The sequence below is a fragment of the Phalacrocorax aristotelis genome, chromosome 8 (assembly GCF_949628215.1).
Source record: "Phalacrocorax aristotelis chromosome 8, bGulAri2.1, whole genome shotgun sequence".
NCBI classification, from domain to species: domain Eukaryota; kingdom Metazoa; phylum Chordata; class Aves; order Suliformes; family Phalacrocoracidae; genus Phalacrocorax; species Phalacrocorax aristotelis.
In genome coordinates, this window is record NC_134283.1 from 44449248 (window position 1) to 44476621 (window position 27374).

At 49.4% G+C, this 27374-nt stretch overlaps 1 protein-coding gene across 1 annotated transcript; it reads left to right on the top strand.

Annotated features, from left to right (window-relative positions):
- On the top strand, window positions 1–26987 carry SLC22A4 (solute carrier family 22 member 4). The gene is made up of 10 exons (XM_075102960.1): window positions 1–455; window positions 7539–7642; window positions 9320–9474; window positions 13157–13328; window positions 16036–16162; window positions 18092–18192; window positions 19210–19424; window positions 20077–20259; window positions 22632–22767; window positions 24052–26987. The coding sequence occupies exons 1-10, from the start codon at window positions 63–65 to the stop codon at window positions 24125–24127; spliced, it is 1662 nt and encodes a 553-aa protein (XP_074959061.1). The 5' UTR covers window positions 1–62; the 3' UTR covers window positions 24128–26987.
- The last annotated feature ends 387 nt before the right edge of the window (window positions 26988–27374 follow it).

Genomic DNA, 27374 nt, shown 5'->3' on the forward strand with positions numbered 1-27374 from the left:
GGCGGGGCGGGGCCGGCGCGCGGGAGCGTCCGCGGGGCGCCGCGGGAGATCCGCACCCCGCCATGCGCGACTACGATGCGGCCACCGCCTTCCTGGGCGAGTGGGGCCGCTTCCAGCGCCTCGTCTTCTTCCTCCTCAGCGCCAGCATCGTCCCCAACGGCTTCAACGGGATGTCGGCCGTCTTCCTGGCCGGCACCCCCGAGCACCGGTGCGCCGTGCCCCGCGGGGCCAACCTGAGCGGCGAGTGGCGCAACGCCAGCATCCCGCTGGAGCTGCGGGACGGGCGGGCGGCGCCGAGCCGCTGCCGCCGCTACCGCCTGGCCGCCCTCGCCAACTTCTCGGCGCTGGGGCTGCGGCCCGGCTCCGACGTGGAGCTGGGCTCGGTGGAGCTGGAGCCGTGCCTGGACGGCTGGGAGTACAGCCGCGATGTCTACCGCTCCACCATCGTCACCGAGGTGCGGGGGCGACGAGGCATCCCTTCCCCCCACCCCCGGCCCCGAGTCGGTGCCCCCCGGGGGAGGCTGTGCCCGGCAGGGCTGTGCCAGGGCTCGGGGGCGGGGTCGTTCTGCCTTAGGAGGGTCGTTCCGCTTTTGGGGGAGGGGGTCGTTCTGCCTTGGGAAGGGTCGCCCTGCCCTTGGGGAGGGGGATGAACAGGGGGAGCCGCGACCAGCGGCTCCAGTACCTGTGGGAATGGGTCCGGTGGACGCGATGCTACGGGGAGAGGGTACGTGGGGTGAACGGCCCCCGGAGAAGCCGCCCGTCCTTATTATCTCGGCTGCGTTTGCTATTGAAACTTCAGCTTGTTTTGTTTGGAGAGCATTTTTCTGTGGACGGGGAGGCAAAGGCTGAAAATAGAAGGCCGGTAGTTTCCTTCTGCCGGCACGCTGACCGCGCCGGTAAACTTTCCATCCGATGGAATCTCTTGTTCCCGGTCTCGCTGTGGATGGGGACGTCGATGCTCTCCATCAGCCTGGCTGGGTTTAGAGCGGCGGCGGGCCCTTGCTGGGCCCCGCGCCCCGTGCCAGCACTGCCAGCCACGCCGGTGGCGTTGGTGGCCGTCGGCGCTGGGTTAGGGGAGTTGGTGCGAGGCAGGTGTCGCGGGAGCTGCCCGCAATCTGCGGCGTTGCCGGCTCACGGAATCGGGCATGAGCCCGGCCCCCGGGGTTGCGGCCAAGCTGCCAGCTCGGTTTTAAGACTGTACGATGGCATCATTTCTACAGGGTGTCTTGTGGGAACATCAATGGTGATGGGCCACTAAGCGCTTGTTTGGTTTTCTGGCTGTGCTGCGGTGTCGCCACATGGACGCTCTGTCTGTCTGCACCAGCGGGGAGCACGGAGCTCTGGTAGAGCAGGAAAACACAATTCCCCTAAAGCTGCAGGGGTGCTGCTGCTCTTTTGTGTTGTGTTAGTGGAGTAAAGGAATAACGGGCTCATCCTCGTGCCACCGGTGTTTGGGTTTGGCAGCTGGCGGCACCGCTGTCATGTGGCCAAGCAGCGCAGCCCGGGTAGCTGCGGGATGCCCCGCTTGTGCTCGGGGTGCATGGCGTGGTGGGGAGCGGGTCCCCGGCCCTCCTCTCGGGTCCCCGGCCCTCCTCTCGGGTCCCCGTGACTCAGCAGCAGCATCTGCCACCAAAGGTTGTTGCATAGGGGCACGGACAGGGAAGGTCCTGACCGAGAGGCATGTGGCTGTGGGTCTGTGCCCTGGGGATGAGGGGGCACGGCCAGGGTCTGGGTCGCAGGGGACGGGGCGGGGGGGCACGACCAGGGTCTGTGCCCTGGGGATGAAGGGGCACAGCCAGGGTCTGGGTCACAGGGGACCGGGGGGCAGGGCCAGCGTCTGTGCCCTGGGGATGAGGGGGCAGGGCCAGGGTCTGGGACACAGGGACACGGCCAGGGTCTGTGCCAGGGATGTGCAGACATGGGCTCAGCCGCGCTGAAGCATGTGGGGAGGGAGGTAAGCGGGGAGCAGCTCCAGGCTAGGGGAGGGCAGGATGTGGGCAGGGGAATGCCAGCCTCTTGCGTGCCTGACACAAAGCCCATCAGCGCTCGTGACACCCCTGTGCACGCGTGGCTCTTGCCATTTGTGCTGGCAGTCGCGTTCGGTTGCTGGGGAACCCTCACGGCACCAAATCAAGGCAGGGTGTGCTTGGGAAGCTCGTCCTGCTCCTGGCCGCGGGTGAGCTGTAGCGGCAGACCGGCTGCAGCCCACATGCTGCACGCAGCCGTGCCCGGCTGTAACCCTGGGCTGGCACGGCCGTGTGGCAGGCACCTGGTAGCCACCGCCGGCACAGGCTGTGGCACAGCGATCGCTGCCAGGAGGCTGGATTATCCCAGGGCAGCCATGAACTCGTAATCTGTGGTTTGGAGTTAGCAGTTGCTCTGAGGGAGATGGTAAATGAAGCAAAAGGAGGAGAAATCCTGTTCTTCCTCAACGAGCAGCAAACAACTTGTGTTGGCAGATGCCAGTCAAGAGCCTTCCGTGCCAGATTGGGTGGGATGCAGCAGTGGGGTTTGCCACGGGGCCTGGGGCACGCCAGGGAGGCAATAGCACATTCAGAGATGGAAGTCAAGTGCCAGGTTCCCATCTGTAAGCCAGATGGAAGAGGATACTTGTTTTGTTTTAAAGTCGTCATGGACATTTGGAAAAAATATAGAATTTGGTTTTTAAAACAAGGAAAACAGGCACTGATGAAACCCTGAGAAGAAGCAGCTCAGTTAAACTTGAGATGATTATTTTTGTACCCAACATTTTGCTCCATATTAGGAAGGACAAGCCAGGACATGCCATCAGGAAATCTCCACCAAAAAAACTCTTCAGTTCAAGAACTCAGTTGAGGAACAAAACTTGATGGTACAGGATTAAACACTGGAGGTTTTATTTTATTTGTGCAGTTGTATCAAGTCCAATTATTATTGCTGCTGGAAGGGAGCAGGCTGGGAGATGCCGGCTCAGCACCAGCGTTACTTGGTCTGTGAGGACATGCTAAAGCCTGGGAGCAGAGGATCCCAAACTCAGTCATCTGCTTGGTCTTAAAATGGAGGTGATGGCAGAAAAGTGAACGTGTTTCCAGCACAGGTGAAAAAGGTGATCATCAGGCCAGGGTGATAAGAGTGAGTCTGTAAGTGTTAATGATGAGCAAGTGTGGGATTAGGTGTGGTCTGGGTGAGTCGAGGAGGCTCCAGGGCTTCCTTTTGCTTTGTGGGGCTCAGCCAGGCACCCTGGCAGGCACCGGGGTGCAGCCTCCCCATCTGCTGCAGCTCCTTGAGTTGTCCCAACATAAACCTTGTTTTCTGCCTAACCAGGTGGCCGCTGCACCGGGCCGGTGCCACCTGTGCTTGCACAAGGGGGCTTGAGCCAATTTAGCAGGTCATGGCTCCAAAGAGGGGCTGTTTTTCTCTCGCCACCCCATCCTGCTTTCTACCATCTGTGCTTTGAAATTAATCTAAATGTTAACATATGTATTTTTGTTATGTTGGGGTGTTTTTGGGTATGGAACTTAACCTACTTCTGCTTCAATTCTGGATAATGGTGCTGAGATCTGACCGTAATTAGAGGTTCAAGCACAAGCACCGGTTTTGCTCTCCGGAGCGAGGCGTTAGCATCCAGTTAATTCCCTTGAGCCAGGTTGCCTTCCAGCACCGCTCCCTGGGGCCACGCTCGCTGGGCTGCTCGCCACTACCAGGGCATGGCACATACCCCAGGCACCACCGCAAGACCCCTGCGAAGGGCAGAGTGAGTGCTGGAGGCTGTGCTGGGGCTTCTCACCTGTGTCACCCTGCTCAGCCCCCCTGTCCCTGCCCTGGCGCTGACTTCCCAGGGAAGGCAGAAACCAGCAGCTTTTGGGACTGGCAGAGGTGAGAAGCTGGAGATGAACTGCTGTGGTTTGAAGGCGTCTGAAGGATTTTTCTGTTCCCTTATGGCTTTTTCCAGCAGCAGCGAGCAGCCCTACCCAAACCTGGTAGCCTGCCCTGTGCTTGGGCGTGGAGGTGTCTGTGCTCATCACTCGTGCGCTGAGCGGAGCTGGTCTCGTGGCTGGACTTGGTGCCCAGGGGAGCAGCACGGAGGGTGATGCTCACCCTGCTGCTGAAGATTTTTTTAAATACCTCTTGAGCTGTTTGTCTTCAGATTTACTCTTAGAAACAAGGTTGGACTTCCCCTGGTTTATGGCCTCGGCCATTTACATGAGGCTCTGCTAGCGTGTTCTTCTCTGATGTGAACGGGCTGATACTCAGGACGGTTAATTAGTGATTTCTGGTTGAGAACTCCGGCGGCAGGGTCACTTTGGGCAGCCCAGGCACCTTCTGCAGCAGTTTTTCAGAAAGCTTCTCCATCCATAGCATTCCTGCTGGTAGTGCCTGACAGAACTGGCTCTTCCAGGAGCTGTAGCTGGGAGCTTGTGGGAAAGGGTTGGAGGGATTTGATGGTAATAAAGTGATTTAACAGTGTTCTTGAGCAGCTCTTACTCCTAGCGTTCAAAGCACTTGCCTGGAAGCTTACATGAACTTTGCTCTCCAGTGTGCTTAGCCAGGTACATTACAGAATTACTTATTTTCTAGTTAATGAATAATCATTCCATTACAGACAGCACAGGAGGAAGTTGTAGCTGTAGGTAGGTTAGCTGTGGCCGGGGTGTAGCTCCCGTGCCCGCGGTGTGCTCGGAGCCGGCTGTGATAGATGCAGCCTCTGAGGAAGAGGTCAAATAAGTTAAGTTTCATTTTTTCCCCCAAGTACCGCTTGAGAGGAGTCAGTGTGCAATGAACACCTTAAAGCCCTATGAATTCAAGCACGCGTGAAATCTTACCATGTCGACGCCTGCTTGACCGCTGGGCAGCACTAGGGCTTGAGCCTCCGCCTGAGCCTTTGGGGAGGGGAGGCTGGCGTTTTGGTAGAAGGCGATGTGTTCCTATAGAATAGGGCTGCATAGATCATCGCCCAGGTCCCACGTGCTGTGTGTGGTATTGCATCTAAAAGAGGCAGTGTTTTTCACTCAGCAGCTTCAGGTATACTTGGAGTCGGGTGGATTTGATGTGTTTGTGTGTTTTGTGGTCAAATACAGCGAGTTTCTGTAGACGCCGACCCCTCTCCAGCCAGCCAGCTCCCACTGGAGTTTAAAGACTCAGCGCTGTGTAATGAATTTTTGCTGTCTGTGCAGTAAGTCATCGAAAAGGTAGAGCAAACAGCTGGGTAGGAGGCATTTGGCACCACAGGAAGCAACTCGGTTTCATGGGCAAGTTATTATTTAGCTGGATTTATTTTGCAGCCAAAGTGCCTTTGGCACAGTGGAGGCATTTTAGAAGCGCTGACCCTTAACCTCAAGGGACTGAAGTCTGAAGGTCCGGGAGCAGGCACTGCGCTGGCAGCCCCAGAGCGGGGTGCTCAGCACCCAGACGGTTAATAAGGGGCTGTATCGGCTGCAAATTGTGCCACCTCGTTAGTCACCAGCTTTCCCGGAGAGGGGAGAGGGAGGTGCAGGAGGCTGTGTGAAAACGCCTCCGTGGTGTGGGGCCCCGGCGAGCCCGGCTGCCGTGGAGCTCCCACAGCTCCCACCGCTTGCAGAAGCAGCCCCTCTGCTGCCTTTCCTTCTTCCCTGCTTGCACTTCGTAAAGAAACTCTTGCCTTTAACGCCATGTTTCCTGATGCTGAATTTCGCTTCGTTTTAAATATGGTGCGTGATTTGCACTAGGTTCTTTACAGAAATCTCAGTTTTCTTTGATGCGTCAAATGGATCCTTATACGTATTTTTCAGGACTAGCATCCTTGAACATATCGGAGCCGGGCTGACCCACACGCTCCCATCCACCATAGCAAGCACAGCGAAGAAAAGCACAGGTGCGTGCCCAGATGGGCCCACACCTCGCCACCTCTCCCTTCCCGGCAGGGAGGAGAAAATACTTTACAGAAACGGCTGCCGTAGGTTTCTTTTTGTTATTGATCAGATTTAAGTATTGGACGGGTGTTTCAGTCTTCAAATCTCCATATTCCCGTGTTAAAGACTGTCTGTTTCTCGGGAAGAGGCGTGAGCTGCGTTTTGAAGCTCAATTCATCTTTTTGTCCCGTAGCTGGCGTTACTTCACAAGCTGGGCAGAAGGGCAGAGGTACCCGGCTCCCCACCGCTGGCAGCGTCCCTTCACTCTGTTTAGAAATAGGCATTGATTGCTTCTCTTTCCTAAACTATAGTTCAGAGCAAACTGTGTCGTACCACGCCACATCCCCCCTTGCTTTGGGGTTTACTTCTGCTTCTTCTTCTGCAGCAGCAACGGAAACGAAGCCCAGCCGCTGAGCCATCAGCTGCTAGGTTTGGTTTTGGCAGGACTGGCAGTGCTGTCAGATGGCATCTGGGTCTCTTTGTAATGCAAGAATTGCTCCTTTTTGTTGCCTGTAGCTGAGCTGAGGAGACTGAGCAGCCCAGAGGGGAGGTTTCTGCTCCACCACCCCTGCCTTTGCCTGGGCTTGGCCGCCACTTGCCGAGACCGCTCAGCCCATCCGTTCCCCGGGCACAGGCTGGTGTGGGCGATGTCCCCACTCTCTGATAGCATGGCTAGTTATTAAAATTATGCTATACTTTGATCTGTGGTCTAATTAGCTTATTTTTCTGGTAGAATTATCTAATCTGAGACTGACGGGTTTGAAGTCTATCCATAAGCACTCCTGGCAGGCATCCCTTAACCGGGAGATTAGTCACTGGGATGGGAGCAAGCCGTGGCAGAAACACGCTCAGCTGTAACTTCAGTGGACGGAGACTCGTGATGCTGTTTTTATTTTTCTAAACCTTGTCTGGGGTTACAAGTGGCTTTAGGTGGAAGTTTCCACGCTGGCTCCTGTCCTAAGCCTCCAGTCCCAGCTGGGTCTGGTCGTGAGGCTGAGCGACGGGCAGTGAGTCAGCGCTGTAGGTTGTAGGGATGGAAAGGAACTTCGAAACAACGTCAGCATAGGAGAAGTGATTTTATTCTGTGCATCTTCTTGCATATGTCTTGTTGAACCCAGAAATTAGAAATGCAGCAGTTTTTGTGCTGGAAGAGATCAGGTAAACTTGAAACCGTCCCCAGCCAGGGATGGGAGAGTCTCCCACCCGTCTCCATCGCTCTGCTTTTCTGCTGGGGAGCGTCTCGGGCCGTGGGGGCCCAGGTCCTGGGTGTTGGGGGGCCTGACAGGCATGTGGTGGGGAGATTGTGCTGGAAGCAGAGCCAGGGCAGCCCCCAGGCTGCATGCACTGACTGCCCATCAGGTTTGGCATTGCTGGCCGCTCGCCCACTTCAGAGGTGATGGGGTCCCATCAGACGGCTGCTGTTTTGGCCTGAAGGGGCTTGCCTGGGGAGGTAAGAGTTTTGCCTGGGTTTTTGTGCTTTAAGCAGGGCGTTCTGGCAGTGACCTTCGCTGTGAAAGCTGCGCTGGTGCCAGCGATGGGTGGAAATGCGGGTGTGGGGAAACTAGATGAAATCACACGGAAATGTGCGTGCCTCCGGCAGTAGCCCCTGCGCCTGGATGAGGCTCGACGCAGCGTTGCGGCTGTGTCTGAGCGCGGGCCCTTCTCTTGCAGTGGAACCTGGTGTGTGAGGACGACTGGAAAGCCCCGCTGACCACCTCCCTCTTCTTCGTGGGGGTCCTCATCGGCTCCTTCGTCTCGGGGCAGCTCTCAGACAGGTAACACCCGTGCGCAGGGCAGGTCAGACCTGGTGTCACGGCTGGTGCGTTTGTTTTTAAGAGGCGTAAAGGAGTTAAACTTCCAATTCTCGGAGGTTTGATCAAAATGAGGTAACTGGCCTGGCTTCTTCAAAAATCCCAACCTTGATCTACCCCAGGCACAGGACTCCTGCCTCTTGGGCACTTCAGGAGACCAACGACTGATCTCCACACGGAGCTCATGCAGCTGCTTTGCAGATTCATGTGGTGGTTTTCACTTCACGACTGCGTTTGTCTCTTTATCTGGCCCTTTTTGTAGTTTAAAAGATGTTGTTCTTTGTCACACATTAACTGACAGTCCATTCTTAGAGCCGCAGGATAAAAACTTGTCCTTTGGAAGCTCTGCATAGAAGAGGTGGTTTGCTGGAAATGAAGTAAGCATATTCAAGAGGAAGATGAAGAGACAACCTGTAGATGGGTAGCAGTCATGTCATACCATCTAAGGAGATGCAAAACATCGGGAAAAAATTACAGGCATTTGACAATTATCTCGGCCGTATTGACGTTCTGGCCTTACAAATGACAAGCGCATAATATGTGCTCCTTCTGTGAGTCTCTGCTTCCCTCCTTATACGTCCCTTAGCCTTTTTTTTCCTTCTCATTATGGCAGGGTCACAAATACTGCTTCCACTGCTGCCTGTTAGTGAGGAATTCATAACAGTTTCAGCACTTCTCTGGGTGTTTAGCAGAGGGGTTTCAAAACTCCATGGGAGTCTGAATCCTAAAGCCTCCACCGTTAAATTCCATGTGATCTGAGTTTAGTCTCCTGACTCCTACCCCCGGTGCAGAAGTCAGTCGGTGTTACTGTTTGAAAGGGAGATGAGATAATCCCTAAATCACTAAATCCCGCTGGGGCCATGTGCCCACTGGGAACATCTAAGAAAGTGTGCGTGCCCTGGCGGTCAGCCTGCCCGACGGCCGGGTCACCTCCTAGCATGAGCTATCCAGTGAATTTTTATTTTATTTTTTTTTACCGGTTTGGCAGTAAAGGGGTATGTTCTGAGCCTGTCCCCGAGCCGTGTCCCCTGCACTGCTGCAGAAACCTTTCCTAAGCCAAGGGCTGCTGCAGGCAGCCGGCGATGCAGCCCACGCCGCAGCCGCGCGGAGGGCAGCGTGCCCCGGGTCAGCACGTGGGTGCGCAAACCCGTACGTAAGCGTGCTCTTACCTTCCCATAAGAAAATGCTACGTACTTCTAATGCAGACAAGTGGGTGAGAGAAAGGGTGTGCTACGTATGGCAGCTCAGAGAGGCTGAAACCAGTTGATAAAGCTGTTTAACAGGTTCGCAGTGTACCGGCGTTGCAATGCGTAGATGCCCGTAGGCTGCGTGGCTTGCAATCTTCGGGTGTCTCTCTTGCTGTCTCATCTCTTTAGTCCCTGTCTAATGGCTCCCTGAAGTTTCTGCTCTTAATTTTTCTTCTCGGTTTATTTCCTGGGTCTTGGAAATGTTACTTACTGTGGTGGGTTTTTTTTAGTGTTTATGAAAATGATAAAATTTTTTTAAATGCCTGAAACTTCAGTTGTTTTAAGCTGCATCACTTGAGGTTGGATATTCGTGCTCCCTTGTGCTCTCTTACTTAGCCCTGCTCCGTAAATAAATGCCATTTCAATAATAACCTCGCTTTATCTTTTGCAAAAGGTTTGGCAGGAAGAACATCCTTTTCTTGACGATGGCCGTGCAGACTGGCTTCAGCTTCCTGCAGATCTTCTCTACCAGCTGGGAGATGTTCACAGTGCTCTTTCTCATAGTGGGGATGGGACAGATCTCTAACTACGTGGTGGCCTTCATACTAGGTATGAATATGTCTGCATTAGATTAAATGCTTGCTTAATGTACTGTTATTTATTTTATTTTCCTCTGAACCCGCATCATTTAATCAGCGGTAAATCCTCACTGGTACAATTCCTAATTTAGGCCAGTATGACTTCATTTTTTTTGCTCTTGGATTCGTCAAACCTACACTTTCTACGGGTTTCAAGAAAAAGATGAGAGCAGGCAACCTCTAAATAAACATTCGTTTCCCTCCTCTTTGGAGAAGAGGTTCTGAGAAGCGTTCAGGGGTTGTTATCAGAAGCAGCAGGTCTGAGACAGAGAAGGCATTCGGGTTCCTCCCTGCCCCTCCCCTCCTTTGCAGAGGGGTCGGTGCATACCGGGGTGCAGAGCCTTGGAGCAAACTAGCATTTCCAGGCAAAGCCAATGCGTGGGGGGACCGGAGCGGAGGAGCTGGGTGGGTGTCAGAGCCCCCTTAGCCATAAAGTCACCAGTTTCCATGCCAAGGTTAATGATGAAGTCCCTAATTTTAGAGGCCAAGGTTTGGTTTGTTTTCTCCAGGGAGCGTAGGAAGAAAGAGCCAGTGGCCATGGGGAGGCTGCACAGCTCCAGTCGCTGCCTGGGGACCCCGTGGGGAAGGAAGGGGGGACCCTGTGGGGAAAGGGGTACCCTGTGGGGAAGGGGACCCTGCAGAGTCTCTCGCTAGCCAGGGGGTTTTCAGGAAAGGCAACTGCACGGGTGAATTACTGGGGTGACTGACGCAGGTCTTGAGAAGGAGCTGGGATTTGCAAGAGCTGTCTTTAAAATATGCATGTGTACGTTTATGTCAGCTTTCAAGCCAGTGGTGTCAGAATTACAATTTGTAGATCGTAACATGAGCTAGTCTAAATTAAAACCGTATAATAACAGTTAATGCTCGTTTTTTCCTACCCCATGAGGCTTTAATGGGGGAAAAAAATAGAGCATGATATGAAATCTGTGCTATGGAGGGGACACAGGGGACATGATGCCATGAGTCACTGCTGCGAGTGGCAGAGGGAGGATTACGTAGGTCAGGCTGTCAGCAGGGAGATCCCTTGCCATTGCCATCGCCACTGCTCCCTCCGACCTGGTAGTTAACTCTTGTGCGGAGCTGATGGAGCCGGAGCGAACGCCCACCGTGGGAAGGCTGGGAGGTACCGCGCTGGGTCAGGAGCACTGGCTTGGCTCAGAATCCTCTCGGAAGCACGTGGGATTTGGGTAGCACGAGGATCTCTGATGGGGGTGTGGGATGTGATCAGGCAGGAGTTTAGCTCCGCAGCTCCCCCAGGAACGTGGGGCAGTGCCGGCTGCAGATCGGGATGCTGCCTCAGCGTTTGGCATGGGCACAGCCATGGGGGCATCCAGAGCACCCCACTGGCCAAACATCCCCACTGCTGAGGGGTAGGACCGGGTCTCCTGAAGCAACGTCAGGTTTGTTTGGTTGCACGGCTGCAGTTAGAGGGCACTTCACCCCTTGTGTTCTCTCTCCTGCCATTCTGTCTTCTGTAGCGTTGTTGCAGCAGCGATGACTCCCTGGGAGTGGAGAGGCAGGTGCCCTGGGCGCTCACTGTGCTGGCCGTTCCCCCGGCACCCTTGAGGCTGTTACTAAGGGTGGCATTAATCTTAGACATTAAACTTAGACATTAGCTTCCTAAGTGAGCTGTCAGCCGCTTAAATGTTGGAGGTCTTACCACGTTACCTAACCAACATACACTCTCCAAACTTCCTGACACCCTCCTGCTTGCTCAGTGTCATTTGCTTTTTAACCGAGTCCAGACCAAACTGTGGGAGTTGTGGCACTTGTGGGGCTCCTGATGGAGAGGAGAGCTCGGTAGACCCAGGGCTGAGAGCTCAGTGAGAAGTGAGGTGGACCTGAGGGCGTCCGTGGATTTTATTAAGCAGTGGCTAGGTATTTTATTGGAAAAGAAATCAGGTGCTCTTGAAGGCTTACAACAGTCTCAATTTTTATTACTAGATATTAGGATGGTACTAGGCTGAGCATTGGTTGTAGGATGCTCTCAGTGACTGCTGCCTGGCTACTGGTGCAGTAGCGTTATTAGAAGATGGGATCTTCCCTTGTAGGGGACACCCCTAGGTTGTGTCCTACAGCCTTCTGTTCCAAAAAATAAATGAGAGATTTGTTCCCACCTCACTGTAAATGTACATCCTTCCATCCTGTGTCAGTCTGCCGTCCACAGACCCGCTGTCCTCCAGAAGTGCTGAGCAACGAACCACACCTTATATCCCAGGCGAGCTAAGCGGGGGAGCAGGCTATGTCCTAGCTGAGCACGTCAGGAAGGCTCCTGAAAGTCTGCCAGCCATTCCCCATGCCTGCCTTTATCTGTCTCAGACAATGCATTAATCAAAGCAAACAGAAGTTGCTCCTTCATCTGAAGGTCCCGGATAATCCCAGCAGCTTTTCTGTACCGGGTGGGTCCGTGCCATGCTGCGGGTGACCGCTGCTGTCGCTGGTGTGGGAAGCACGGCAGCCCAGGTCTTCTCTGCCATCCCACAAACTGCTGGGTCAGACAGAAGCAGATTTGCCAGGCAGGGAGAAGGACCAGGGAGGAGGGAAGCTCCCCCGGTTCCTCACAAGTCTTCCAGTTCAATAGTTTGACTGGGGTGTTAGTGTACAGTCACGGAGCTCAGTATTTTGGAAATGAGGGTGATGGAGATAACCGAAATCCTCTCTGCTCAGTCCTTCCCATGAGGAGAGGGCATTATGAGCTGTTGAATGCAGTTGGAACGTATGGGACTCACTGCTGTGGGAAGTACTGCAGCGCCAAGCATCATTTGGGCTTTAAACATCCATCCGAGTTACTGCCCGTCAGCCGAGCTGCTTTAACTGTCCGGGTGCACGTTCCTAGGCTGACACAGAGGACCAAAAATGTGACACGAACTCTTTCGCTCGAAGCTCAGCCTGTTTGTGGGTATGCACTAGCTGATCAGCAGGCTCGGTCCCGTGCCTGCGGTACTGCTGGTACCGCGGCGGCTTCATGCCTTTACACGCACCTCTGACCGCGGGTGGGAGCCGCACTGGGCGCTCCATCAGCCGGTACTGGGATTCCTTCATCTTCGTGTCCTTGGAGGAAAGCACAGAGGGTTCGTGTTTCACTGTGTGTTTCCACATGGTAGCCTTCATTTTCTGTTCCCAACTCATGTAAACTCCCGGCAGATGTCGACAAGAAGACTTCGTTAAAAGGCCACTTTTCTGTTTCTCTTTTACTCTGCCAGCCTTTGTAATAGAGGAGAACTCACTGAACTGTGGGTCTCTGAATCCTCTGCTAGATCTGTGAGCAAATACTGATGGTAATAACATAGAAGCTGCATAAATGTTGCTGTTACAACTACGTTTAGCATTGAAAATGGTTTTGTACCAGATTCTGCCGGACTGCTGGGGCACGGGAAGAGCCCAAATGGTGCTGGTCTCACGGGTGCTTCAGTGGCAGCCCCAGGGGAGATGCACAAAAAAATCTGGAGGAACCTCCCACCAGATTAATAGCAGTGTGATGATGATCATCTCTTGGACCATTGTTCCTTGACAGTGTCTCTTTAAGTACGATAAGAGAAACCGCTCTTTTCTAAGATTGTTTAGCTTATTTTTTTGTAAATGCAGTAAAGTATTTAGTCATGATTGAAAAGAAAGAGTTAAAATGCTAATCCAACCTCCCTTGTTTTAAACAGGAACAGAAATTCTTGGCAAATCAGTTCGTATTATATTCTCTACATTAGGAGTTTGCATATTTTTTGCAATTGGCTACATGTTGCTGCCACTGTTTGCTTACTTCATCAGAGACTGGCGGATGCTGCTGCTGGCGCTCACTGTCCCGGGGCTGTTCTGCATCCCGCTCTGGTGGTGAGTGCCCCCGCGCCGCGAGGCCGCGCTCCCCACCTCCCCTCCCCACCTGATGCTCTCCCGCCCCGGGTGCTGGGTAATGGCAGAGTGTCGGGGCGTCCCGTTTCTCTGCTTGGGTTTTTTTTTTTTTTTCCTCTTTGCCATGTGAGGAGGCTTTGCCTTGAGGCGGGAGTTGGGGGGATTTTTTGTTTGGGGTTTTTTTACCGGTTTTAAGTCAAGTTAACTACGTGCAGAGCCTCGGTGGTGCTGGCTGTGTGCTTGAACCCACTTTTTCACCAGCTTCCCAGAGCAGCTTGGGAATTCTGTATTTGACTCCTAACTCTGACACGGTTAACCACCTCTAGGTTTACCCCTGTAGTACCGCTGGCTGATTCACTCTAACTTTTCTCCCTTGCTTTTTACTTTAACCCGTTTGTAAATGCTCATTCACCTGCTGATTGGCACTAAAACCTCAGTGAAAGGCTCAGCCCGCTCATTTGGCACGCAGCAGGTTATTGCACTCCGTGTCATTAAGCAGTTCATGCTGGCAGCGCTCGCCTGGCCAGCCCTCTCCCACAGGCGCTGCATGCCGGGAGCTGTGGGCTCTGCCAGGCTTTGCTTTGGCTGCTGGAGCAGGACTTTGATTTGTGAGCTCCTTCAGCCCATAGTAACTCTGGCTAAGCCAAAGGCTGGCTCTTCCTTAGCTTGCCCCTCCGAGCCATCCCACGCTGTCTTCTTAGTGGCTGAGCCCATGTTTTCTCTCGTCTTTCCGTTGCACTCACCTACCCCTGCTCTAATGCACGGGTGGGCATCTGGGCGCACCCTCACTTGCCCATGGATGCTCTGCCCTGGGGGACTGACAGAACAGCTTAGGAGAACTCCCTGCTCTTTTCAGCTGGACAGAAGCATTGAAGAAGGGCAGATAACTTTGTTCCGTTGCTGCCTTGGTCATCTCTTGTTTTCTGAAGAGATAGCTGTTTAGAAAATAGGAAGGGAAAGGCAAGGTTATCACTTAGACTCTTAAAATAAGGATAATTTACAACAAAAAGAGTTCCTTCCTTTCATATTAGTCTTATCTGGGGAACTCCTTTCCTCCTATTATCTTGAAACAGTTGTACCGCTGAGATTAATGTCTTTATCACAACTAAGTCATTTAGACCCACTCTTCTATAGTCTAAAAGACCTCCTGCAGATCTCAGTCTTGTCAGAAGTCTCTGCTGATGGTTTTGGTTTGGGGTTTTTTTAATCTCATCCTTCAAACCAAACCTTTAAAATGGTTTTTAGCTCCACCTCTGCTATTGTTTGACTTTAAAATCATAGAATCATTTAGGTTGGAAAGGACCTCTAGGATCATCAAGTCCAACTGTCCAACCGTTAAAGATAGTCTGATTCTGTTTAAGGGTTAATTTGCTTATTTAACTTGAAATGCTTCAAACTCCTTCAATACAGCAGCATTTCCCTCTGCATCAAGCAGCTGCTCCTTGGGGAGGGTGGTTTTGGGTGGAAGCCTCCCAGGTATCTGCTACAGAACAGGCACCATGAGGCACATTAAATTTGTTCCCAAGGCACGGCTTCAGAGTCCTGCTTTGAAATGTATTTGGTGGGACTTTCCATGCTTTTCAAGACCATACATCGTAAAGCTCACCAAAAACTTCCACGGGTGGCACTTCCAGTCTGGGGCTAATGTGGTGGTGATGGGGATCAAGGTACACTGGCAAAGCTGTGCTGAGGCAGGTTGGTATTAGCTGGCATTTGGGCATCTGGACCCACTGGTTCCCCAGGCGATGTGACTTGCACATCCCACTGCTCCATGACGTGGTTACTCTTTTATTCGTTCCTCTTCCAAACTCTCCAGAAGGTTGCCAGCATCGTCTCTGCAGTCTTGTGTTCCTCAGCTTGCCCACAAAGAAGAGCAGTGGAGGCAGCTCACGTCACAGAAAGTCACGTTAGTGGTTGAACAATCCAATATAAATCATCTGACGCTCGAACCAGTTGACATGGCTTTGGGTCAGTCCTGCAGGGAGTTCATCAGAAAAGGAGTGTCTGACCTGCTTTTTTCCCAAGGAGAGATAAAAATGCTGCTGGTCAAAGGGAGGAAGGTAGCATCTGTTTAGATCAAAGGATTTAGTTAAGGAAAGGTGAGATATTTCTGTCCTGTGTTTGGTGTTAATTCACTCAACACGTGCCTGGAATTGATTAGAAAATGTCATCAACTCTGCAAGGGGACACTGCCACTGTCCTCTGCCTGGGAGAGCCTGCCTCAGAGCTGTGGTAAAATTGTGAGGTTTGTATATAAGATTCCTGTCACACAGAGCCTTTAAATATACCTCGTGCTTATTTAAAGCATTTCCACATCGCGTGCAGTTTCCTAAGAATATTTTTGCTCGACGCTGGTTAAGCTACCCTCATCTCTGCTGCCTGTCTGGTCACATCTGTTTTCTTCTTGTGGGCATCAGTTATTCCTTAAAAAACAACCGCCCAGGACAAGGGCCCAAGCGTGCATCTACTTCAGCACGAGAATAAACACATCCCATATATTTGAATTCTTCCACTGATCCCAGTGGGACAAATCCATGAATTACATTGCCCACATGCTTCTGTGCTGACTGTCTTCCGCTGCAAGCAATCTATGAGAGGAGAGCATAACTCTTAAAAACGATACATGTGTTCTTAATAACATTTTACTTTTGTGAAAACGTCGAGTCATTTATTCTAAAACTTATTGCAGGATCATTCCTGAATCCCCTCGGTGGCTGATCTCCCAGGGAAGATACAAGGAGGCAGAAGTTATTATCCAAAAGGCTGCGAAAATAAATGGCATTACACCCCCAGACGTGCTTTTCAACACCGCGGAGGTACGTTTCACATGGCCTGGTACTTCACCTCGCCGGCAGTTTCCCCACTTTGGCCAGTTGACTTGTTGGGAAATGCCAGCAGAGAAACACTTTGCACCAGCAGCTCTTAGAGGCTGGCAGTGACTGTTGGTGTGAGGTAAGTGCTGGGTTAGTGAGTACAAAATGAGAAGCCAGAGGCGGGGGGTTAGTTGTTTGGGATTTTTTCACAGTAAAATTCTCTTCCTCAGCAGTGGTTGGTTGTGGTTTTCAGAGCAAGGGTGACCCAGATTGCTTCATCCTTTGGGCACTGAGAAGACCTAAGGAAGACGCGTTTGTCCCCATTTCAACTTGGTGCGACATTAGTGATTTGCAGTTTAACAGCAGCCCTTCACGGGAGGCGGCTGTGCAGGGGACCCTAAACAGGCACCCACGTGTGCCAGGGCTGCACGGAGCCCTGAGGGACTCCTCGGGTTGCACAAACCAGCCAAAGCACCCGAGTGCTACAAGGGCACTTGAAAACCACGACGGTAGCAAAGGCAGTGAAGAACGTTAAGCTCTTGTTCAGGCCTGCGTTTTTCCTGTATTAAGGAGAAAGCGTAGCACAAACCTAGTCCCCCAGCAAGCCCTGCTGAAGAGGCACATCCATTTTTCTTGTGCAAAGAAACGAGCACCGCTTCCAGCCTTGCGTCAGCAATGACCGCGTGTCCGTACGTCAGATCTTACTTTATTGCGTTATGCTAGCACCTGCGTTTTATGCCTCCTGATAGAGCAGAAAGCAAAGCACCGCGCGCTCCTTTGCAGTATCTGTAGGAGAGAGATGCTGCGTGCTGCGCCTCCTGGGGGCAGGATCCATCTGTTGAATGTCACGCTTACATTTTGGCTGAGCTGCAGAAGATCTCGTTTCCAAGCATATGTTCTGGTGTAAACTGAGGTGCACGTTCCAGGTATAGGCAGCTCATCCTACAGAAACCATGGAAAACCACTTCCCTTACTTCACAGCCAGAGTTCGGATGTCTTTCGTACGTGACTTTTTCAGGCTCCAGCACGTGAGTTCGCTTTTCATTGCTGCTGCGTATTTTTGAGACCAAGCGTCAGCTCAGCTGTCCTTCATTCACTTCGTGGGAAGCTTGTGTGCAAAACGTCTGGCCGCAAAAGCCTGAGGATGATGTTTGCATGTGAAGTCCTCCGTTGGAAGTATTTTTCAAATGTTGTTAGAAAGATACTCTTCAGAAACGATCCCCTCTTCCTATGAAAGAAAAACTCCTGGCTAGCCCCATAGGGAGGGCCAGGGTGGTTCACTCTTTGGGCTTGAGGGGAAGCCTGGCCACGGGCGCTGGTTTTGCCCCGGCGAGGGCTCTCGGAGCAGGCAGGAGGGCACCCTCACGCCATCCAGAACATTCCTGTGCTCCAAGCCTCAAACTGGACCCTCCGTCTCCGATCTGGGGTGCTGGATGCCTCCATGATGCGCCCTGGCCACCACACCCAGGTCTGGCATCCGTCCCCCTCTCTGGCAGGGTGCCGGCAGGCAGGCAGCAAAACTGGGTGATTTTCTGCATTTATTTCACATCGTTTGTGAAGGTTGAACCAGAAGAGAGATGAGTCACAGTGCACAGAAAAATGCTTTTGATAACGAGGTTACTCCTGGAAGTACTGTGTTAGATCCTTAAGGAAATGTTAATGCGTCTTTCTTGTTGGCTGATACTCCTTTTTAATTAGTCAGCACGGTGCGGTGGTCTCGGTGCTACTTTTTTTTTTTTTTTAACAAAAAGCTGGAAACTACCAGGAGTACAACTAAGGACCGCCTTCCCTGGTGCAGAAGTGGCCCTTGGGCTGGCTAGTTATCCCCGATAGTCGTAACTTCATAACTGCCCAAACTTGTGCGTGTGCAGAGGTTGGTTTGCTCTTAGGTGTGTGGGAATTTTTTTGGTTTTGTTTTCCTTTTTCCTTCAGATGGAGGATTCGAAGCCTCAGCAGCAGCAGAAGGCTATCCTTCTGGACCTATTTCGAACCCGAAACATTGCAACTATTACTATTATGTCATTACTTTTGTGGTAAGGAAATGTGTATTCCTAAAGTACCCAGGCAATAGAACAGTTTTTGATTTGAGGGCACAAGCCACAGTTTTAGATAATAAATCTCAGCCTCGGAGCCCATCTATACGTGGTCCTTGGCCAGTACATGGCCCTCAACGGCCTTGCACCCGCACTGCTTTAATACACAAGAGTATGGAGACAGTAGCCTCGACTCAGATGTAAAATAGTTAGGAAACGATATGTAATAACTTATGTATTTTAAATTTTGTTGCTTTTGTTTGTTTTTTGGTGTTTGGTTTTTTTTTTTATGAAGCTCCCACCTCTATAATCTCTGTTTGAAGAGAAATGTCCTTCTTGAAGCAGAGGCAGCAACTCAGTAACATAACAAGAACCAGACCCATGGCCAGCGTTTTTGTTCTGTTTCTGTGCAGTGCCCGTCTCAGTGAGAGCCTGGTCCCTGCCTGGGCAGCCGCAAGGAATGAGGACCCGATAATACCATATAGACAAACCGGGACCCTTTTCTGTACTTATTTCCCCCAGCAGAAAGGAACTGGCTAGCACACTGGTGCCATAGTGGGGCACTCTTGAGATTTGAAACCCGAACATCCAGCTCTCTCATGAAGATTAAATAAGATGTCACGGAACTGCTGAGGGTGGGAGATCCTGTCACTGGAGTTGGCTACAAGTAGGAACATAGTTGGCATGGGAACCTTTCAAGAGTTATTTCCTTGTGCCGTTAATGAGTCCATTGCAGTGAAAAGCCTTTGTGAACGACTTCCACAAAGCCTTTTACCCGGTATAGTGTATTGCAGGAAGGCCAGAGCAATCAGAGGTCTCTTCAAGCCGCTGTGGATATGATCACTGGAAGGGATGACAGAATTAGAAAGATGGGGTTGCCACTGAGATTTTTTTTTTTTTAAGCCACAATGCCTGTGGCGATGCGTTGCGACATCCTATTTTTGTAACGACATCTGAGGCAGCACTGGAGGCGCTCGGAGACCACCTGGAATCATTTGGTTTTGTTGCTTTCCTCAGGTTTTTCACATCAGTTGGTTACTTTGGCCTGTCCCTCAGCACTCCAAACTGGCACGGAAATGCCTACATCAACTGTTTCCTCTCGGCTGTTATTGAAGTTCCAGCTTACGTGATTGCCTGGCTTCTCCTCCGCTCCTTCCCTCGGCGCTACTCCTTATCTGGCACCTTGTTTTTAGGGGGAGGCGTTATCCTCTTCATTCAGCTGGTTCCGGCAGGTACAAGACTCAATACATGACTTAAGTATATAAAATGTTAGAAATATTTTATGGTGCTCTCTAATAGTTCTGTAAAATTACTGGAAACCACAAGTTTGTGCTGATCACCTGCACCTGTGGGTTTTTTTATAGGTATATGTGTATGCTGAGTCATGCACGGCTCTCATTTATTGTGTCAAATTACTGAGCTTTTTATAGTCCAGGGGAACCAGCTTGTAAAATGAGAGCCAAAAATGTACCGTGATTTATCTGGTTGTGCACAGAGGCAAGAAATCCCTGCAAGTCTTCCAGATTTTGCTGTGTGAAAATCTCCGCAGGTTTTTGTGAAAAAAGGGGCGGATTTACGCTCGTGCTTCGTTCTTGTGTAATCCAGAATTTTGTTCCATTTCAAGAATGTTGTTTTACTGGGAGAGGACCAAAATCTGGGAAGTACAAAAATCCCCCTGAGCATAATGTAGATGCTCAGGTTAAGTTTGGAGCTGAGTCATCTAAGTATGGGGCTAATACATGGTATAATTTAAACAAAAACAACCCAAACTCATGACCACTAGGAAAAAAACAGCGATATAATCTTTGGGATGTAGAAGGAACACAAGTAATAAGCACAGGGTGTTGTTTATTTGCCTTGATTTTATTTTTTTTTCTCCTCCAGATTTAAACGTCCTGTCTGTTGGCCTGGTGATGCTTGGAAAATTTGGCATCACGGCTGCGTTTTCAATGCTTTACGTCTACAACGTGGAGCTGTACCCAACGCTAGTGCGAAACATGGCGGTCGGAGCTACTTCCACGGCTTCCAGGCTGGGCAGCATCATTGCTCCTTACTTCGTTTACCTGGGTGAGACATCTTTTGTTTCTTGCCTTGCGGCTACACAACTGCCCAGAAACGTTACGGGAGCTTCTGCAGTGCGGGCTCAGCTTTAAGCCCCTTCATTTATTAAGTCCCTTCTCTCACGTTGGGTCTAAGTTCTCTGTCAAACACTGTAGATATAAAGCAGAGCTCTTTGGGTTTCACAGAAGAATAAGGCACTTCTGTCCCTTATTGAGGCCAAGGACCGTTTGTACGGCACCGGAGCGGGTCCGAGCCGGTCCAAGACAAAGATAGTGTTTATAAACGGGGCGAGCGGAGTGGTTGGGCTGATAATGGGTCACATCTTGGCAATGGGCATTACCCCCTGGGACGCCAGTTAGTTTCCCAGCAGAGTGTGACAAGAAGCAATCCAGCAAGTAAGCACCAGGAGGAAGCTCATTGCCTTGTACTCTTCATGCGCATCCCGAGACAGGTATGTCAGGAGCAGATGAACCCGGCAGGCATCCAAACATCCCCTGAATTTGTGCTCTCTAAAGCAATCCATGGGAAAACCCATGCAGATTAAGCAGCATAAGTGTGTATTTAATTGTGACCTTTGTGAAGTGACCTTTTTTTGGGGGGTTATAAGCCAGGCACCTTGGGGCTCATTTTGCTTTTTCTTATTGTTCGTGCCTTGGTCTGTAAGTGGAATTACTGATTTCCTCATAGGCTTTTTTTTTTTTTGACACTTATTACCATCACGTTCTGAGCGCTGTGCAAATACTAATTGATTTTTATTTTTTTTTAATTTAAAAGGTACACAGCAGTGATCCTCATGCTGCAGGCAGGAAAGGGTGACAGAGAGGGGATTAAGGGTGGAAGTACCTGCTCAGTCCAGTGCTCAATCTCCTGTTTTTCACTCGCACATGATTTATTTCCTTCTGCCATGACTGGACCCAATCCAGCAATCCCCTGCAGCTAACAAATTTTGCTTTCTGCTGAGACCTTTGATGCAAAACAAGCGTGCCTCCTGACTCTGGAGCATCACTGGTGTACTGCTAACGGGTTAATGCTGCTTCACCGTGCCAGGAAAGGGCAGAGGAGACCTGCAGCTCACCTGTGTTGTCTCACAGTTACATTCCCGTGTGACTGTAACACACTGTACTAAAAATGATGAAAATACATGTCTTTATTTCATACTCATACAGTGCAAATGTAAAGTAGAAGGGGCAGCAGGACTGTGATGCTCCTTAGGGTCTTCAGTCTCCGTTGCAGCACAGGTAACAGGAATAGAGAGATGTAGACAGGATAAAGTTTTTTACTACTGTTTTTTTTTTTTCTCCCAGGTTTCCGTAGGCTCAACCTTTAAAAAATCTTGTTCCAGTCATCAGAATAGTTTCCTGTATTTTAGGAGGTTTTTAGAGAAACTCGTCAGCTGCTGCTATTTGCTACAGCTAAATTAGGACCTTGCAGTTCATCCAGCTCATGAACACAGAAGAGACCAAATCACAAACTTTGGCTCTGTGTGAAACACCCAGGGGTCTTCACTTTAGCCCTAGTTTCTTCCATATGTTATAAAGCATACTGCTCTATGCCAACCAAAAAATAAAGCTGTCAAGTCCAGTTTAGTACTTTACCTTAAGTACTTTACTCCCTACCTAATCCCTTTCCTGAAAGCCCTTTTCATTGCTGTGCTATTGTGATTTGAAGATCTTGCATTCTTGCCCAGACATTTGTGCACTACCTTCAGGCTGCTGGCAGGGGCCGCTGCCTTCTAGGCCAAAATAATATTCAGAGTAGACCAAGGTCAGAGCCTCTTGTCTGTCATGGGAAGCCCTTGCAACGAGGAAGGTATTTAAGGATTCCCCCGTTAATGGCCCGTTAGTCTGAAACTGGTCTGTTCAGCTGCCGTCAGTCTTTTCCCTTCTCTTGCACAAAATCGGCAGGATGCACAATCCCAGGTGGCTGATGAATGCTTATGCACATTTTTATTGCTTATGAGCATTTTTATTCCCTCACATTGAATTATTTAACTGAGGATTTGGCTCCAGATGACAGTGGAGTACTGAAGACTCCAGCAGTGATCCCACCAGAGCTGCTACCTTGCAAAGATGTTGGCTATCCCAGTTGAAAATGTACAAAACCCCCCTATTAGCCACTACATAAACACGCGGGATGGCATGAAATTGATGATAGATAGGCGTTAACCATCCCAGAGCACATATTGTAGCTTTAAAATTGAAAAATCCCTTTGTTTGCTGGCAGATGACAGATGTAACTCAGTTTTGGCTTCACCTTTGGTATTTATGAAGACTATTCCAAACTAATTCTGTGTTACAGCGATGTCTGGAATATAAATTTTACACGAGTTCATTGATTGTGGATGTTAAGTACTGTTGTCATGTCCTGTGTTCTGCCAGGTGCCTACGACAGATTCCTACCATATATCCTGATGGGGAGCCTGACTGTGCTGATCGGGATCCTCACCCTGTTTCTCCCGGAGAGCTACGGCAATTCTCTGCCTGAGAGCTTTGAGCAAATGCTGAAGGTGAAATGGTAAGGCGGCTGTCATTCACCCCGTGCTTCACAGGAATTCAGGACCTCTTTCTGCATAGTCCCTTTTCACAATCAGTAAACGTGTTTCAGCAGATCCACTGCAAAACATCACAGCTTTCAAAGTGCCCTTTAGGTTATTTCTTTCCTTGGGTTGTTAATTTGACAGACATTGACATTATGCAGTTTCTGCAGAATCTCTGAACCTGAGACAGGTGAAAGTGGGCACTCGCAAATCAAGGCTGACCTTCACATTACCCTGAGACTGTTGCTTCATTATCTGCCAACACTTTCCATCCTTTGACACCATCCACTCACCTTAATTCTTCATTTAAACTATTCATTTTGTGGGATGATTTACATTACAAAACACTTCACTCTTGGTGTATGTTCATTAGGCACTACTCCAGATTAAACACAGGATTTCAATATTCTAGCCTGTTGCATTTGGGAGGCTAGAGACACGCCAGGACAGCTTTTCTCCTGGTTTATTTTGTTCAGCTATAAGCAGCAAAGGTTCTCTTGCCCCACCGCCGTTGCTATTTAGGGTACCCTGAGCAAACATCTCCGCTGAAATCCGTGCACGTACATTATAGTGCTGGTGCGGTGGAGACGGCGAGCGTTTGCGAGTTCCTATCGTGGGAGGAAAGCTCTTGGGAGCAGCAGAGGGAAACAGAATCAGGCAAATTGCAGCTGCGTAGCTTCCATCCAGCTTAGAGAGAATTGGTGCTGGAACAGAATTTGCTCTATAAGAAGCAAATTCTGTAAGAATTAGCTCTTGAAGAAGCTGGAATTGCATGTCCTCATTCCTGGTCTCTATAAGGAGATGATATTATGCTTCCAGAATAAGAAGACTTCTCGGGCCGGGTTTCTTGAGAAGGGCATACTGCTCTTTAGCACAATTAGGGACTTCTCATATGTCTGACCTATGGCTTTTCAGCTTTGCAGTTGACAAACCGTAGCTAGAAATCCTGGAGTCAAACCAGATGCAATCCACAAATCTGTGAAGATCCCCTTCGCAGGCTTCTTGCATAAACAGACTGAAGTAACTGAATTACAGTCACTGAATTACATTCAGGTTCCAAGTGTTGTTCTGCTGTTCCAAGTTCCAAGCTGCACCGCTTCTGCCGTCTGGAAAGGCACGTTTATTTTACAGAACACTCGGATTTTGTTCTGATGTTTGTATTAGTGACATGGTTATTTTAGCGGTGCTAATTAGGAGGGAGAAGTGTCTGATAACACCCTGTAAAATGTTCTCTAACTTTTCAGTCTTTTACTTGCTTTCAGTTTCAGGAACGGGCAACCAACCACTGGCATTAGGAATTCAAAGGAGAGTCCTAGAATTCTGGTAACACCCTTGTGAAGAACAATGCACGGTCTCAGAGGGGCTGAAAGAAGAACAAGATCTTCTCAAAATGCATTTTCTGCCAGAGGAAAGCGAACAAAACCCAACAGTCAATGCTACTGCACCATAGTTGTTATCCCCTGTGCTACTGTACCCAAACACATAGTTTACTGAGCAGACGCTGTCTGCTCCCATAGGACTTTTACTCTGCAATTCAGTGTCCTGATACCTGGGGTTTGTCAGCAAATACAGTCCCAGTTGAGAAACAGGGACCTGCCTGTGCTAAACACAATTTGAGGATTAGGCTAGAAATGAGCCTTAGGAATAATACAGCTATGCCTCCAGTGAGTCAGGTACTCAATGAAAGCTGCTTAAAGGGAAAAAAAAGATAGCAAATGTCATGCTGGTTGTTTTTCTCACCATGTGTATTGACTGGATGAAGGGGAGCTGGGTGTCTGTCTTTGAAAATCTCAGCACGAGCCCCTAAAGGAAAGATCCCGGCCTCCTTCGAAATCTGCAGCCAAAGCCCGATAGACTAAGTGGGATCAGAATTTAGTTGTAGCAAAGCAGACACAGACTTTACTGTAAGGACATGTTTTTTAAACAAGATATCAGAGTATCTTTTGATGCACTCACTTTTCCCAGGACCTGGGATCCACGTCTGATCCACTTGTCCCCGTAAAAGCTGATGCTTTTTCATAAAGCCCACTGAAACCCACGGGCTTCGTGAATGTTCAGTGTCTTTGGGGACGGGGGAAGCCTTTAACAGCGAGTAAGGACTCTGCTTGCTGACCTTCTCATGGGCCATGCCTGCTTTCAAAAGAAACGCGGGCTTTAGCAAGTCAGTGACCTTATCCTAACGTGCCATGCAGGTTTAGCTTTCACGTTTTTCGCGGTACATTGGCATAAGCAGTTCTTTAGATCTTTTGGGGTTTTCTTTCAAAGCATTTAATTTCTCCTTTGAATACATACCACGTTGTTCAGTACCTCCAGAGAAAGCACACTGCAGTTTCAAAAGCCTCTGCAAAAAACCTTTGTACCATTTACAAATTTAAAGAGGATTTGATGCTCGCAAAAAGCTGATGTTCTGTACCGGAGATGTCCACCTGCAGCTGTTAAAAATGCAGAAGGACTAATTTGGGACCACAAGTTTTTTCAGAACAAACAAAGCCAACAACGACAGTGTTTTGTTTTTCAAATCCTACGGGTTATGTATGTATTTTTTTAAAGTTCAGCAAAGCTAGTTGGGATGGAAACTCAAATGTAGAGCTTAGAGTTGTGCTACTACTGTTTTACGAACACTACATAGTTTGAAAAAAAAGTATAATACCTTCTATTTTTCTATTTATTGGCTGTACATGCCCTTCTTGGCCACATAACGTATCAGACCTGGTAGACTGGTTTTTATCCTCTATCAATAAGTTAGCCGTGCTTCACCTCCTGTAAGGGCCGACAAAAGCACGCTGTCTCCTCTCTAACGTGAAGTTGGTGGCAAGGTGTCTTGTGCCGGCACTTGGCACAGGAGTGAGGCGGCACCCTGGAAGTTTGAGCACAGATATAAAGCTTTATAACATTTAAATGCAAGGACCTTGTGCAATTATTTCAAGCTGCTCTTTGGGATGCGGAAATACTATTTACTTTCATATTAATTTTCTGCAGTTAGGCCTTTGCCATAATGTGGCATGAGGCAACCATTATCCTGTGACCCCTGATGTTCTCGTCCCTTCTCAAGCTGGAATTTCTCTAACAACAGCAGTATTTAATCTTGGTTTTACCTATTACAAAGTTAATCTATAAAATAGCTGCTTAGACATAACTAAACTTCTCAGCAAGGCCTTTATATCAGCGTAGGACAGGTTTGAGGACTTGGTTAAATATAGGTGGCCATATTTTTATGAAGATTTTTATATTAAGTTGATACTTATTTTATATGATTGTAGGCTTGGGTATTTCTAAAAGGTACATATTTTTGTACTCTTGAACTTTGTAGTATCTTAAAACCTAGTTTTCCTGTTTTAAATAAGAAAAAGGGTTGTGGGTTTGCTGGTTTTTTTTTAAATACCTTGTTTTAATCAGTCCCGTTTTTCTTTCTCAAGCTAGTTAATCTCAAGCTAGTGCCACATTTTAGTGTTTTTAATGGCAGATTTAAAAGAAAAACCTTTCACAAGAGTGGAATGCCTTTCTGAAAAGTACGTGATGATGTTATAAGGCCTTACGATGTCTGAGCATAGTAAAGATGAGAAAAGGAGATTGCTTCAGCTGATGAAGCGTTTGCAAAGAGAATTTCTGTCCTCTGCCAATATCTTTCCCAGGCTCAAATAGGGATTTCTGACAAAACCCAGAGAGCAAGTCTGTGGAAGAATCAAACAGGGTTGAATCTGGAGGGCAGGAGTGCCCACTTCTGGCAAATTACTATTTTTTTAGTTGTAAAGCTGAAGACGACAGCACTGGTTTAGTAGCTATTGGCCCAAATCAGATTTCTTGCTCGTGAGCTATTTAAGCCTCTCACTGCAATAATCTTCACTGAGTTTTCTGTGGGTGAGATGCTCGGTGGGGCTCGGTACAGACCTGCCTGCTCACCTGCAGCTGGGGGGTGCCTGTAAGGCTCTGACCCAGGGACGGGAGGGAAGCAGAACTCAGTCACTCCCCCGGACCACCGCGGCAGCCGTTGTGCTGTGCCTCGTCTGTCACGTTTATTCGGGTCTCTCTGTGCAACCTTTGATCCTCAGCTGGCTTATTGCATCTGCAAAAGCATCTATGAAACTGTAGTAATTGTCACTCATTAACTTCCCTCTTCATTGTAATAAAAACGTGCACTGGCATTGTATAACCTGCTTTCCGTGTGGACTGTGATTGAAGAATAAAGTGTCCTAACTTTAAAACTTTGGGCAAATAAGTTTAAAGAAGAAATTTAAAATGTATTTAGCATGGATAAAGTGTGAAAATAAAACCCTGAAATAAGCTCTTCCACACGGGAAGACACGGAACGAAAACTCCTTTCAAATACAAGCATTCAAAAACACTGCAGAAGGTATACATTTGGCTGTTATCAGTTGGAGATGGAGAAACTATCAGCCACAAAAAGTGGGTTTGAAATGTGAATTAGCCTTACAAAGAGCAAGGCCAATTTCTGGAGTGATCATCAAGCAACTTCTTAACTGAGCTCTATGGGACACACGATCTTCCTGACAGTGCCGCTAGGTCATGAGCTGGGGGTTTTGGCCTAAGAATAGAATATTACTTATTACATTTATTAATTGTGAAA

What these genes read in the sequence shown, in the direction of transcription:
- SLC22A4 (XM_075102960.1), top strand. Translation starts at nt 63, where the DNA reads ATGCGCGACTACGATGCGGCCACCGCCTTCCTGGGCGAGTGGGGCCGC. An exon ending in CGTGGTGGCCTTCATACTAG is followed by an intron (nt 9,475 to 13,156) that starts GTATGAATATGT and finishes TGTTTTAAACAG; the next exon opens with GAACAGAAATTCTTGGCAAA. An exon ending in CATTCAGCTGGTTCCGGCAG is followed by an intron (nt 19,425 to 20,076) that starts GTACAAGACTCA and finishes TTTCTCCTCCAG; the next exon opens with ATTTAAACGTCCTGTCTGTT.